This window comes from Centropristis striata, chromosome 10 (assembly GCF_030273125.1).
Source record: "Centropristis striata isolate RG_2023a ecotype Rhode Island chromosome 10, C.striata_1.0, whole genome shotgun sequence".
Taxonomy (NCBI): Eukaryota; Metazoa; Chordata; class Actinopteri; order Perciformes; family Serranidae; genus Centropristis; species Centropristis striata.
In genome coordinates, this window is record NC_081526.1 from 24,749,657 (window position 1) to 24,763,973 (window position 14,317).

At 36.1% G+C, this 14,317-nt stretch overlaps 1 protein-coding gene across 1 annotated transcript in view; it reads left to right on the forward strand.

The window, feature by feature from the left end:
- Positions 1-14,317, forward strand: part of itgb2 (integrin, beta 2) — a 30,853-nt gene continuing 16,536 nt past the window's right edge. Inside the window, exons 1-6 of the mRNA XM_059343088.1 lie at positions 1-20; positions 4,672-4,723; positions 6,653-6,750; positions 12,127-12,328; positions 13,739-13,909; positions 13,988-14,229. Coding sequence (XP_059199071.1) covers positions 4,675-4,723; positions 6,653-6,750; positions 12,127-12,328; positions 13,739-13,909; positions 13,988-14,229 — 762 coding nt within the window. The 5' untranslated portion in view covers positions 1-20; positions 4,672-4,674. The remainder of the gene's footprint in view (positions 21-4,671; positions 4,724-6,652; positions 6,751-12,126; positions 12,329-13,738; positions 13,910-13,987; positions 14,230-14,317) is intronic.

The window sequence follows — 14,317 nt, forward strand, 5'->3', positions numbered from 1 at the left end:
CATGCATCTTTCTGTTACTGGTAAGTTTGCTTTTTAAAACAAAATTTATGTTTTGTTGAAGAAATACTTTTTTGACTTTAATGCTTACATGAAACGCTGGTGATGTTGTGCTTTAAACACAGACTGACTAAGTACAAAATAAACTGTTTTACATCATCAAATTTTTTGTGAAGAATTTAATATCGTGGTCATGCCAAGAAGAAGACTACTACTAGTATGAAAACACTACTAGTACTAATACTAGTATGAAGACAATGTCTATGCAGCAACACCACTGTTTGTGGCAGTTTGAGACTTCATGTTAAGCCACAAAGAAGAAAAACTTCTTGTTTTCTAAGAGGAAGTTGGCTGAACGAACTACTGACAGACACATTTGACATTTTATTTTCTGTTTAATTTGTGAATACATTTTTATTTTTATTAGGGTTTTTTGTAGGGTCTCATATTTGCTAGCAGATCAAACCAATAAAAATTCAAATTGTTTGGTATGTTTATCCTCATAGAGAGTCAGGGAAATATGAATCACTTTACCAATGCTTTGAATACTACTAATGAATTTAAGGTTATGAAAATAATTATTTTGACTGTGAGTGCTCCACCTTTTAGATAAACACCAGATTTACACATCAACAGTTGTTTTAGTTTCTCCGTTGCTGTTAACACCAATAAACAATTACCTCTCACTTCCTGATAAAGCCTTGAAGTGTCAAAATAAATGAAGTTGTCACTTCCCTTTGTTGTAGAATACACAACCAGTTGGGAAAGTACTGATAGCTTGCTAAGCATAAACTGCTAATATTAGGTTTGCTTTATAATCATAATGGAGATACCAACATATTTTGCTTTCTTTTCATCATTTTTTGCTTAATCCCCGGCGCACCAGACAACCTGGACCTATTCTCTCTCACAGTATTGGATACTAAGAGAAGAAGAAAAGCTTCTTCACACCAAGGTTATTATAGTTAAAACGAAATAACGAAAACTAGAATTGAAAAAACATTTTCATCAACTGAAATAAAAATAAAAACGAGAGTTAAAAAAAAAAGATAACTAACGGAAACTGTATTGTGTGGTAACAAAACAAACTCAAACTAACTAATCTATTTAATCTATCTGGTTTTATGACTTAATACATTTATTGGGGCTGAGATGGATCAGACAAAAGAAATAAAGGAACATTTATTGTGACTTTTTTAAATCTGGAACCCAACAAATACCCCATTACAAAAAACTAAAACTAATAAAAACTAAACTAAAACTAAGCATTTTCCAAAAAAAAAAAACTAATTAAAACTAGCAAACTCACTCTAAAAACTAATTAAAACTAACTGAATTTGAAAACAAAAAATCGCAACGAAATTAAAACTAAAATTAAACTATAATTTTAAAACTATTATAACCGTGCTTCACACCCACTTCTGTTCACACCCATCCCTCACAAACTGCTGCTGCAGAGTGTGTGACAAAACAGACACTGCAAAACTAAGAACACATAAGCTATTATTTTTTTTCTTGGTGGTGTGCCTCTACGCGGTTGTGGCCTTTATATACAGTCTGTGGTTGTGGTCTAAGCTAGTGCCTGTACGTAGGCTAGTGCCCTCAAAGGGCCTTTGGTACCTTTGGTTCTGTAGATTTTCCTTCAGAACCCTTTGTCAGATCTGTGAAGAGAGTTCTACTTTGAGCAGGCATGTGTGGAGAGCCGTTGTACCCAAATACATGACAACACTAGACTGTAGTGGCTGTGGTACATTATTTTTATTGTTAGGAAATCTTTTTTTCTTTTTAATGGGGAAACAATGGATGCTTGTTTTTATACTATAAAAGTTACATATTTTAATATCAGTGTGTCTTTCACTTTAGTACAGTGCTGTTTTATTAAGGCTACAAATGGTGTCTCAACAAAAATATATTCTTATTTACCTTATATATTATTATTTTACTTTTATTTCTTGCGAGTTGTAAGAAATGTGTATCAGATGTGTGCATGGCTGGACACAGTACCTTAACTGACAAATTGTGTGCCGAGATGTGTTGATTCAAATTTATGATCTTTTCTGAGGTGCATATACAAGATAGATACATTTTACTTTCTAATGACCACTTATTTAGCCCGAGTCATAAAGCGGAAATGTACTTGTGTCACAACACCTCACTGTTCCCCTTTACCTTTTATGGTCTCAACAGTGTTGACACAGCCCTGATGAAACAAGCCTCGGTGTACAGGAAGCCATTTGCAGTATATTTAGAATGAGCTCTGGCAGTGGGTGGATGTTACAGACATAACCACAAAATAGCCTTTGACATTTTAGTTTTTGTTTTTAGTCACTCGTTTTGATTGGTTAATCAACTTATTACGGCTAGGATAATCACAGCCTCATGAAACTTTACAAGCACAAACTAGAGACCTCAAGCAGTCAGAGGATGTGCAGCTTTCCTAGCTTTATTGACAATAAGGGTTTTTTTTGTCAGCAGTTTGAAGAACAGAAGTCCTCATCATCCAATTGCTGAAAATACAGAATTCTCCAAATTGACGATGAAAGTTTTTGAACCCAAATCACAGCATGGATTCTTCTGTGTTGTTCTAAAGGTCTTGGCATATTGATGTAATATTGTGGAGGATTTTTTTGACCATTTTTATCCATTCATGATATGAATAAAATTGCATAATTCAGCACCAAGTGTGTGTGTAACAAATGGTATCAACCAAATAATTATTACAACAACTTATGGGACGTAGTTGAACATGGAAATGGACTTCAAAGGGGCACATATTAATGTTATTAACCCTTATACACCTGAATAGGTTTAAATAATTAATTAAGTCATGTTAATTAGATATTTTTGACCAGAACAACTAGACACACAGTGATGAGCTGTATCTCAAATTAATCTTCACAGCTTTCAGATGATGTCCATCACTAATACATGGCATTTTTTGTTGACCTGCTATCTCCCCTTAAACATCCACTGCCCACAACCACCAATTCTCAATAAAATAAAAGGACTTTTAATGATAAGAAGTCAGTTAATGTAGCAAAATGTTGTGACAAAGGTCAAAAAGAAGGAAAGGTAAAAGTATGTAACTGGCCTAAACAGAAAAGAAAAAACTTTTTTTAAAACTCATTTGTTTTATTTGTAAAGAGTTAGTACCCACCCCTGCTTGAAAAAGAATAAAGCTGCTGCTAAATAAGTAAAAATGTAACAATTAAATGCGGCGTCCATGCACTTTTGTCAAAGTGTAGTTAAATTAATTGCTACGGCAGATGATTGGCCACTTTGTTCCTCTCATTTTCAGTGTAGCATTAATGCATAGCAGAATTTACAAGCTAGTTATCTAGCCAGATGTTTGCATTTAGCCAACTAGCCAGCCATGTGTGAACAACAATCACCATTTGATTTTGACCTAGTCAAATGACCATGGAAACAGTTCACTGTCTTTTCTAATCTTACTTTATTTCTATAGTTGTCACAGACTCTGATGTCTCTATCAATTTAAAAAGGGCTCCATTTGAGGATACACAATGGCATCTAATGTTAAAGGCTTTCATAAGCTAAGACACAACACAATACAGACTTGCAATCCACAGTTTTGGGGGCAAGTTGATGCACCATGCTGCTCATCTACATAGTGTCTACAGCCACATATCCTTCCCTGCCTAACTAAGGTTCCACATTTGGTATTAGCCAGCAGGTGCACACACATGACCTATTTGTTGTTTAGGTAATAGGATTTGTTGCATTCATATTAGTTAAAATGCAATGAATTGGAATGAATTGAATTTTTAAAAGGAGTTTCAGACAGTGGCCTCTGAGTAAGCATCATTAGAACCACAATATCACTACTGCAGGACACATTTAATAACTAATAAATAGTCTCAACTCAAAACATGTTTTGTTGTTAAGTTGGAGGACTTGTTGGGTCAAGGAGTCAACACAACTGCAGACACAGAGAATTCGGTTGTAGCATCCTTCCTTTGCTATTTGCATGTTTGATTTGATCATGTGGCAGAGGCTCAGTGGTTAGAACTTCCTGTTTTCAAATTGCCTGGGTTTGCTTCCATTCAAGTGAGATAAAATGTAATGATATATATGTAAGGAATGTGTTGTCTATGTCTATAACAGTCCAGGGTGTAAGTAGTACAGTACAGTGTACACATTTTCCTTATGGCTTTTTGGACAAAATAAGGAAAAGAGTACCATTCCCTTCAAGATTTGTTTCTAGCTCAAACACAATAGAGACTGAAGGTGAGGTAATATATCACACTGTATATTTCACAATATTTAAACCAAAATGTCTCATACAACAGCATCCTTTGTTGCAACCTGCCACTGCTCTCCACACAAAGCCAGCATTTAGTAATAAGGCCAAGCCTTAAGATGACTTAAGCACGTTGGTGAGTTGGATGTGTGGTCCTCTTGCCAATTAGTGTTTGGTTGTGCTAATGTAAAGCCTATGAACACCATATCATTAGTCATATTTGAGGAAGAGGGTTAATTAAGGTGAAAAGTCAAGGATGGTAATTTTTGTCAGTGCTATTTGGGGTAATTTTAAGGGATTTTATTATTTAAAAATATTACCATATTAGAAACCATGAAATGATTCTCATTTAGATCTTTTTAAAGAGTCCATGTTGGAACAATATGTTGACTGTATGTGTTTTTTGTCAGCAGGAAATGGATCTCTGTGTGCTGTATCTTCTCCTCTTTCTGATGGGTAGAAATGGTAAGTTGTTGTTTTTAAAAAAAAAAAAAAGCTACATTGCAATCTTTAAGATTCAACTAATTAATTTTTTTCCATATTAATGAAACAATTATAGAAATGTTAACAAATGGGCCACTTGTATTCACAAACTAGCTCTGTAGATTTGCAGAGCTTCTATTCTCTGTTATTGTAAGAGACTTACTATATGTATCAAATTAATACATAACCTCATTTCAACATCTGGGTCAAATGCTCTACCTCGCCATCCTTGAGCAATGAAGAAACAAGTCGAGGTCTCTTGAACTCAGTCTCCTTCATGTTGTGCCTCAAGAGACGGATCAGCAGTATCTGGCCTTTAGAGACGCCTCCTGGCTCACCCTTATGTTGGGTTGAAAAACAGTTCAGTGCCTTTTTTTATACCCAGAAACAGTGGATGAGAACAGCCTGCAAATAGACTGGTGAGGCTATCCTAACACATGAGCTCTACATGGTAGTCTGGCCTTCTTCCATTTCAAGCACTTTAAGGAAGTGAGAGCTGGGCAGGAGTACTTGCCTTGACAGACCATCTCTTTAGGGAGTTTTCACACCTGAAAGTCCGAACCAAGGTCCGTGTTCTGTTACACTGTATACATTTGGTCCTGTTGGTTTTGGTTTCACACTGCAAAAGGAATAACGGACTTTACAAGACAATTCTACTGGACACGTCATCTCCCTGTGTACTTCCGCGGCTCATTTTGTTTTGGTCTCATCCTCTCAGAAAACAAGTTGAAAGTCTCCTTATTTTTATGTGTTTTCTCCAGCTGGCTCTTTATGAAGTCGTCCGACCAGATTTCAATCAGGCATCTAATCTCCTCATCTCCCCATGTACTGCCGCGGCTCATTTTGTCATATATTTTGTTTTATCTGCTAGGCTAATTGTGTTTTGCTGTAACGGCGCATTAGCGTAACATGACTTCCTGTACCGTAATTCCAGAGCAGAAGAAGAAAAAAACTTCCTGTCATTGATACGAAGGTCTGAGCTATAAAAAAAAGTTGTTTTCACACTGCAAAAGGTTCGGACCTTGGTTCGTTTGGTCCGGACCGAGACCACCTCCTTTGGTCGGACCAAAGTTTGGTCCTTTGGTGCGGACCATCGTCCGCGGCACCTTTCACACCTGGAATTTAGGTTCGGATCAAACTGAAAAGTCTTAAAGTCCGGACCAAACGAGATAGGTGTGAAAGTGCCCATCAGTGTACCACACCATGTGACGCTTTCTTTCAGGGCTATCTTCTTCTATCTTCTTCATTACCAATGTAGCTAGTTAATAGACTAAACTTTTGCCAAATCCAGTTGGTAGATGTGCCAATTTCTCTGCCTTAGACAAACTTGGTAAGCTCATACTCCTCACAGTGTTCATTTTTAATTGTTGTTATTGCATCTATTTCAGTGTAACTGCAGTTATGGCTGTTTCTCGTATACTAACACTAGAGGTAGTGCTGGTTTGGCAACCTGTTTGGCAAGCAGCAACCGTTACAGTTTGGCTGGTTACGTTATCAACTATGCTGCAGTCCTGATTGTGTGAAATGTTAAACTCATGTGATGGTCTAGTCTGCAGAGGTGGTGGCCAAAAAAGCTGAGGCAGAAGGAAAACTCTTCAAATTTTAAAATTTGATATTAACATCCAGGTCTGACTCAAGAAATTCGATTTTAAAAGCTTCTAATAAACCACCTTCTTAATCAAGGCTATTTGTGGGACTACTCACAGCCGAGCAGTGTCCAGAATCATTGTTGATCATGCATGATGCATGTAGTGTGGCCCAGGCAGGACATTAGCAATATATTACATTGTTTCATTTTTATAAGAAATAGACATAAAAAGATCAGCTTTGATTGTTTGTGTCCACAGCATCCATTTAAGAATTAGAGCAGATTTTGGGACTGTATTTCATGGTTTGTGGTTTTCCTTGCAGGATTGTGTCAACAAGAGGAAGTTTGCACAAAGTCACTGGTCAACTCCTGTGGGGACTGTATCAGATCTGGACCATACTGTGTGTGGTGCCAACAGCTGGTGAGAAACAAAATTAATGTACAATGACTATAAAAAAAAAGTATTCACCCCCTTTGACTTCTTCACCCTTTTGTTGCTTTTACACATGAAATCATGGTTAATATATTTTGGCTTTTTGAGAAGAATTTGCGGGAAAAAACAACAACAACTCTTTAATATTAAAGTGAACAGATTTTTACAATAATGTCAATTAATTAAAAATATATCAGGTAAAATAAATGATTGCATAAACATTCGCCCCCTTTAAAGTAACTGACCTAATTCAACAGAGTTCCAGCTAGTTGATGCAGCAGAGTCACAGTTAGTGAAATGGAAATCACAGTTGAGAGTGCGGTTGATGTGTGTCAAGTGATCGTAGTATAAAAACTAGGACCGGGACTCGATTAAAAAAATGAATCTAATTAATTAGAGGCTTTGTAATTAATTAATCAAATTTAATCACATTTTAATCGCATATAAATATTTGACCTGAGAACAGTGAAAAGTATTTTTTTTCACATAGATTTTTAGTATACCATTGAATAATGACTGAATACATAAGCTTAAGCAACAAAAATATTGTTTATTTTTGTTCAAGTCCAACAGACCATTGCAATTTTTGCTATTAAGTGTAGCAATAACATATTTAGAAATATAGTACATTTCAGAAATTCAGGTAGCCTATAGGTAGGTAGACCTTATAGCTAGCTGCTATATGTTTTGCATGAGGTGATACTTGAGGCTGGATGTGCTGCGGTGATATATGAATTCCTTGTTGCATAGCAACACAACCATGCTCTTATCGACGCTTCCATCCGTTGTTTTTTTGTAACTACATGTCCCATCATCCACGGGGCCAACCAAAGCGTCTCATCAGCTTCTTCCTTCATGTTCACTGTGGTTTGTTGTTGTCTGAACTCATGAACGCTAGTTGGTGCTCCAGTATAATCGGTCCGCCTGAAACTCATCCAGTGAGAAACGTTCCACGGTGCAAAAATAAGTGCGATTAAAATGCTTCAATTTTTTAACGCGTTAATTTTTGTGTAATTAATTAATCTTAATTAAAGCGTTACAGTCCCGGGCCTAATAAAAACATGTGTGTCTGGGAGGTCCAGTCTCTGGTTCATCACTATTCCTGCTACAATTGTACCATGAAGACAAAAGAACACTCCTAGCAACTCAGAGAAAAGATCATTGAAAAGTACAAGTCAGGAGATGGCTACAAATAAATGTCCAGCTCACTGGACATCCCACTGAGTTCAGTTAAACCATCATTAAGAAATGGAAGCAGTATGGCACTTGTTTAAATCTGCCTAGAGCTGGCCGTGGAAGTGTACAGGAGTGAGTTTTGTAGCTGTCTCCAGAAATGAATCGGGTTGATTGGTAAACAGAGTCTAAAGGCCCCAGTATTGAGGGAGCAGCATTCCTGTACATCACATCTCCATAATCAAAGACTAATAAGATGCTTGATTTGACATTCTTCTAGCGTGGGGGAAGTTGGATTTATTCCTACATAAAAAAAAATAATTTGGGGTATTCATTTGTCAACAAGGTTTTTGGCATGGTAGTTTAATGGGAATTTCAAAAACACAATAATAACTTATCTGACAGCATCCATATTGGAGCCATATAACCATATAAATATACATTGTAAGCAGAGAATAGTTGACTGCATTAAATGCTTTTGCCTGGTCCATGAATATAGAATAACAATGTTTCTTGTAATCTAAACCTGTGGTGAGATCATAATAGAAGTTTGACAGCTGAGGCATCGCTGTGATTAGATCTTAAACTAGACTGATGTGAAACTAGGATCGAATAATCTGAAAGGAATGCTATCAGCCTACTATTCACTATTGATTCCATCATTTTTGAGAGACAGGACAGTTTTAAAACTGGACAGTAAGTTCTTCTTGCTTTCTCCACCACTGGAAAATGATGATAAAAGGTTTGGTTCTGTCACCAAGCAACCATCAAACTTAAAAAAACGGTCAAAAAAAAGATTTGGGGAAAGAGAAGTTGCAGCTTTGGTCTTTTTGACAGCTTTACAGAATTTTGTATGAGTTAGTTATTAACTCCAGATAGTATGCTGACTACAGTTGTGAACGTGCTTATTAGATGTCTGAATGACATCCAGTGGGTTTGATCCCTTAAACCTCTGGCTATTAACCCAGCTTCATTTGCTTCCTTAAAAAGAGCAGGTAAGTCAGGGGAAAACCAAGGGCTGAATGTGTTTTAGTAATACAACAGAGGCAATAATTATGTCATCTCTATAGAAGAAAATTAAATGTTTTATTTGAATTTGTGGGATCTTTTGGATTCTGCCTGGAGGCATCAGAGATTAATGCAGCGCTGAGTTACAGAAATGAGAAATGAGATGAGCCAGTTTATGTATAGCAGAGGGATCTGTGGATGGGGTCTTTAAACACCAACTACAGTGACTAAGAGCAGTGACTCCATGCATTTTGGAATGGTGGCAGCATGTAGTACTGTGACAAAGAATGAGTATTTCACATAGAACGTCTCCTCCTCTTCCAGATCAGTTCAGCCTATACAAATTGAAATAATTTAGAGATACATTGAGCATACAGAGTCACTGATATTCTTCTTTAGCCAACAGTGGAGGACTCATATTAAATCACTTAGGATGTTTAATATACAGTTTTGGAGTGACAGTAATACTGGAGGCAGTGGGTTATAGTGTGTGCTTTTGACACCTGTGGGTGGAGCTGTGTGGAAGGGAAGCTGTTATTAGCGGAGGATGGCCTTACTGCCATCTGCAGGCCCTGCTAGAGAACAGTGAGACAGTGAACTCAGTTAGGGCTTACTTAACATAAAGAAAGTCTAAAGCCCTTTAACACTAACCTATTGGTATTTTGATATGCTTGCAGTTTTTCACCATTGATTACTGAAAACAGACTCTACTGTCCATCATCATCCTGAGCAAAACCTACTGAAGTGCTTTCATTTTCTAAAACAGAACAGAGCCTGTTGGGGCAGGTGCAACATGCAGGTGTGCACCTTCAGAAGTGCTTATGGACAAGTAATTGTTTTTAACATTAGGCCATATATTAGGCCAATACATAAGTGAACTAAACAAGCTGATAAACAGAACTTAGTCAATTCACATTTACTTATGTCAAAATATAAGTATTAGTATAATTTTATCTTGTTCTTTCCTGATCCTTGTCAAGTCGTTAGGAAAATAAAATGATTCCTTCTTTAGCTACCTAGTGTCCTTTTTTGGTTGGGAGCATGTCGACAATGCCAATTTCATGTGGGAAACTACTTCTGGTCAGTCTTCACTTGAATAATGATTCAAATGTAAGTTTATTACAACATAAATATGATGTCAGAGAGGATCTTGGTACATCATGCCAGCAAAGACATAGACATGATGAAAATGTAAAGTAACATTACATTCACTTAGCTTTATACACTGCAAAAAAAGAAAAGTTGGGTGAACTCAAAATTTCAAGGCAACAAACTTCGATACAATTTTAAGTTGGCCAATTAAACTAAATATTTTAAGTTTTGTTTTTGAGTTTGCTCAAAATTCAGATTTATGTCAACTCCACTGTAAGTTGTACTAACTTATAATTTTACATTGTAATAACTTTTAATCCTTACTTCTGCTAACTTCTGCAATGTGCTGAATTGGCACGATTGTAACGCCGTTATGAAATGTCAGCTAATGTTGCGACCACAATTTTGAGCTAGCATTGATACATCTAATGGCTACCTCTTGTAGCTGTAACAAGCAGCGCCGCTAGCATCAGTTAGCCGCTAATTAGCCACTAGCATCAGTTAGCCGCTAGCATCAGTTAGCCGCTAGCTTTCGCTAATGACCGAATTTCACCGTTTTCCCGAATTTCACAACAAAGAAATAAGAGTTAGCAGAACTATTGTCCCTTGTTGTGAATCCCAACTTAAAGATATAAGCAACAACAACTCACAAACTTGTTTTGAGCAGACAACTGGCTTCCTTTGTTGTGCTAACTTACATTATTGCCCTAAATGTCAATAATTTATATTTCCAAGTTTTACCAACTTAAATCACTGTTTTAGGCCAAAAAATACAAGTTGGCTTTTTTGCAGTGTACAGTATGTCCCACATCATATCATGTATGATCATGCCACTACAATGTGCAACCCTTGGTCCAAACTTTTTACCACGAGTCTCTGAAACATTATTAAGGTCTCATCTGGTCTAAAGGATTATTCACACACCATAAATTCCTTCTTGTCCAATGGATTTCTACCACACCAACCAGTGTTGATTTCTGTTCATTTAAATTAGTAAATAGGTGCAGACATAAGCTACATCAAAATGCTTCAGGAATGAGGGCTATCACCTATTCTTCATCACAGTCTCAACAAAAAGTTGCTATCTGTATTCATATGTAGCATTCAAGGTTATAATAGTTTTGGATTTTTCATTAGTTTTAGTTTTAATTTCGTTGTGAATTTTGTTTTCAAATTCAGTTAATTTTAATTCGTTTTTACAGTGAGTTTACTAGTTTTAATTCGTTTTTATTTTTTGGGAAAATGCTCAGTTTTAGTTTACTTTTTATCAGTTTTAGTGTTAGTTTTAGTTTTTTTGTAATGGGGTATTTGTTGGGTGCAAGATTTTAAAAAAGTCACAAAAATGTTGCCTTTATTTTCTTTTATTATCCATCTCAGCCACAATAAGTTTATTAAGTCATAAAACCAGATAGATGAAATAGATTTCATATCAACCAAAAAGGTTTACGTGTGAAAAAAGTTGACAAAGATGAAAATGAAGGACATTTTCGCTATAATTTTAGTTAGTTTTAGTTAGTTTCAGTTATCTCGTTTTTATTTTTATTTCAGTTGACAAAAATGTTTTTTTCATTCAGTTTTCGTTATTTCGTTAGTTAGCCTGTGACAAAAACTTAAAGATAACGAAATGTAGCATAGAGTTGTGCGGTGTGCAATATACTGAATGCATTTTGTGAGCCATTACATTCCTTGCATGTGCATGTGCTGATGCATGCACAACGGTTAATGTGCATGCATCAGCTGTTTTTGATTCATATTACATTTTCTGCCATTTAACTATTTTAACCAAATTATTTCATATGGATGATTGAAAGTACAGTATTTATTGAATTGCCAGGAATTATGCTATATCATAATACAATATTGTTAGTGAGATATTGAATGATCCATATCAGGATAGAGGATTTTTGGCCATATTGAACAGCCCTACGAGACCATTTTTGTTACACTGTTGTTTATTAAAACAAAATGCAAGAGAGTACTAGTAATAACATTATGTGCAGACACATGAGTGAATTTAGTGTATCTATTAGTATAATTATTACTGTAATTAGTATAATTATTTCCTGTGTTTTTATATTCCCTTTTGTGCAGAATTTCACTAAACCAGGTGAGCAGGAAGCAGTTCGCTGTGACACCCAAGCTCGGTTGATAGAGAGAGGCTGCCAGACGGAAGAAATCATCTCCCCAAGGAACGATGTAAGCGTTGTCAAGGCCGATCCTCTGTCCGACGCCTTCAACCAGAAGGAGCCTGTCCAGCTGAGTCCACAGAAGATTAATCTGGAACTGCGACCTGGTTAGTGAATCAGTTAATGCTGACCTTTGATATCTAAAGAAATGCAGTGTTTGGTTTCCAGAACATTGTAAAACTGAGGAAAAATCATACAAAAAAACAAACAAACTAATTATTTTAAAAAATGTTTAAAAAATTAGCGCTGTCAATTTAATTGTGATAATAACATAGTAATTGAAATATGTTTTTGAAACCACAAATTGTTTTACCCAGCCTGTGTTATAATAATCCCTTGATGGGTGGCAACTAGCGAGAAATGGATAAAGAAAAACACATTTTGAATGGCGAGTTTTGCTACAAAGTCCTTCCTCCTTCCTTCCATGTGTCCTTTTATACAGTAAACTTCTGGTTTAAACTGTACCTGAGGTGAGTGGCAGTGCACTATTTTGACCAGCAGTGGGAAATATTAGATACTGGACTTAACTACAGTTTTTAGAAAACCGCATAGCCCTCTAACTACTGGCTTGTTAATTGATTTCCAATAATAAATCTATATACATTTGCAAAATCAACCACATTTGTCCTCTACCATATTGATTAGAGTAATACATACTTGAATAATCCCCCTGAAAGTACATTTCCAAAAAAAAAAAAAAGTGATTTAACCCTTAATAGGACACTCATTGAAATACTTGTTACTCCAAATTTCAACCCTAGAGAATATTGGAGGATGTTACAAACAGCCAGAATGTGTCAAAAAAAACATACAGACCTGGGGAGGGGGGTAATATTTTGAGAAAAAAGTTTACGAGATTAAAGTGGCAAATCTACAAGAAAAAATGTGCAGATTTATTTAAAGTGGTGAATCTGCAAGAAAAAAGTTGTAAATCTCATCGTAGATCTGACTTTTTTCATGCAGATTTGCCACTTTAAATCTCTTCAATCTGTGACTTTTTTTCTCATAGATTTGCCACTTTAATCTAGTAAATTTGCAACTTTTTTCTCTAAATATTAATTATTATTACAAGTCACTGAAGAATAACTGGAGGTCAAGGTCATTTGGAGGTCTAGGTCAATAAAGTTAATATTATTATATTATTATCATACTGATTGGTAGCCTGATCTTTGCTTATTAGCTGGAAGAAGTCCATGTGGTTCTACGACCTCACAGAGAGACACGGGGACCCTATTTATATCCGCTGAAGTTACCAAATATGGGTCTTCGCCCGATAAAGGGTTAATTCTAATTATTTTATGATTAACTATGGAAAATCAGGCAATTAATCACAATTAAATATTTTGATTGGTTGACAGCCCTAGTTTCCATGTTTTTAGTGTCATCTACCATCAGATTTGATTTGAGAAATATACAAAATTACTGTAATTTAACTTCAAATATGCATATATGAGCATGGTAGTATTTCTTTTTTTTCTTTCCTTTTCTTTACTTTTGTTTCTTTTCTGTGTTTACAGGACTTCCTTCGAAATTCACTGTTTCTTTTAAAAGAGTTGAGGGTTATCCAGTTGATCTCTACTACCTGATGGACCTGTCTTACTCCATGAAAGACGACTTGGAAAATGTCAAAGAACTGGGACAAGATCTGTTTGTAGCTCTGAGTAAAATCACTCAATTTGCCCAAATAGGTAATAAGATGTCAAGAATAGCTAATATATAAGAAAATACAAGAAATAGTAGTTAATATCACTTTCCCATTACTACAGGGTTTGGTGCCTTTGTTGATAAGACGGTCCTTCCTTACACTAACACCAACAAGGAGAAACTGCAGAAGCCATGTGATGAGAACGACAACTATTGCCAGGCTGCCTTTGGCTATAGACATGTGCTCAGTATGACACCAAAGAGAGAGGAGTTCAGAGACGAAGTGACAAAGCAGTTCATTTCTGGGAACTTGGACTCCCCAGAAGGGAGTCTTGATGCCATGATGCAGGCTGTCGTATGTGGGGTAAGGATTCAAACAAAGAGATAACGATGTACTGTGAGTCAGTGATTCCCAACCGCTGTTTTTCCGGGGCACACAAGTGTGCCGTGAG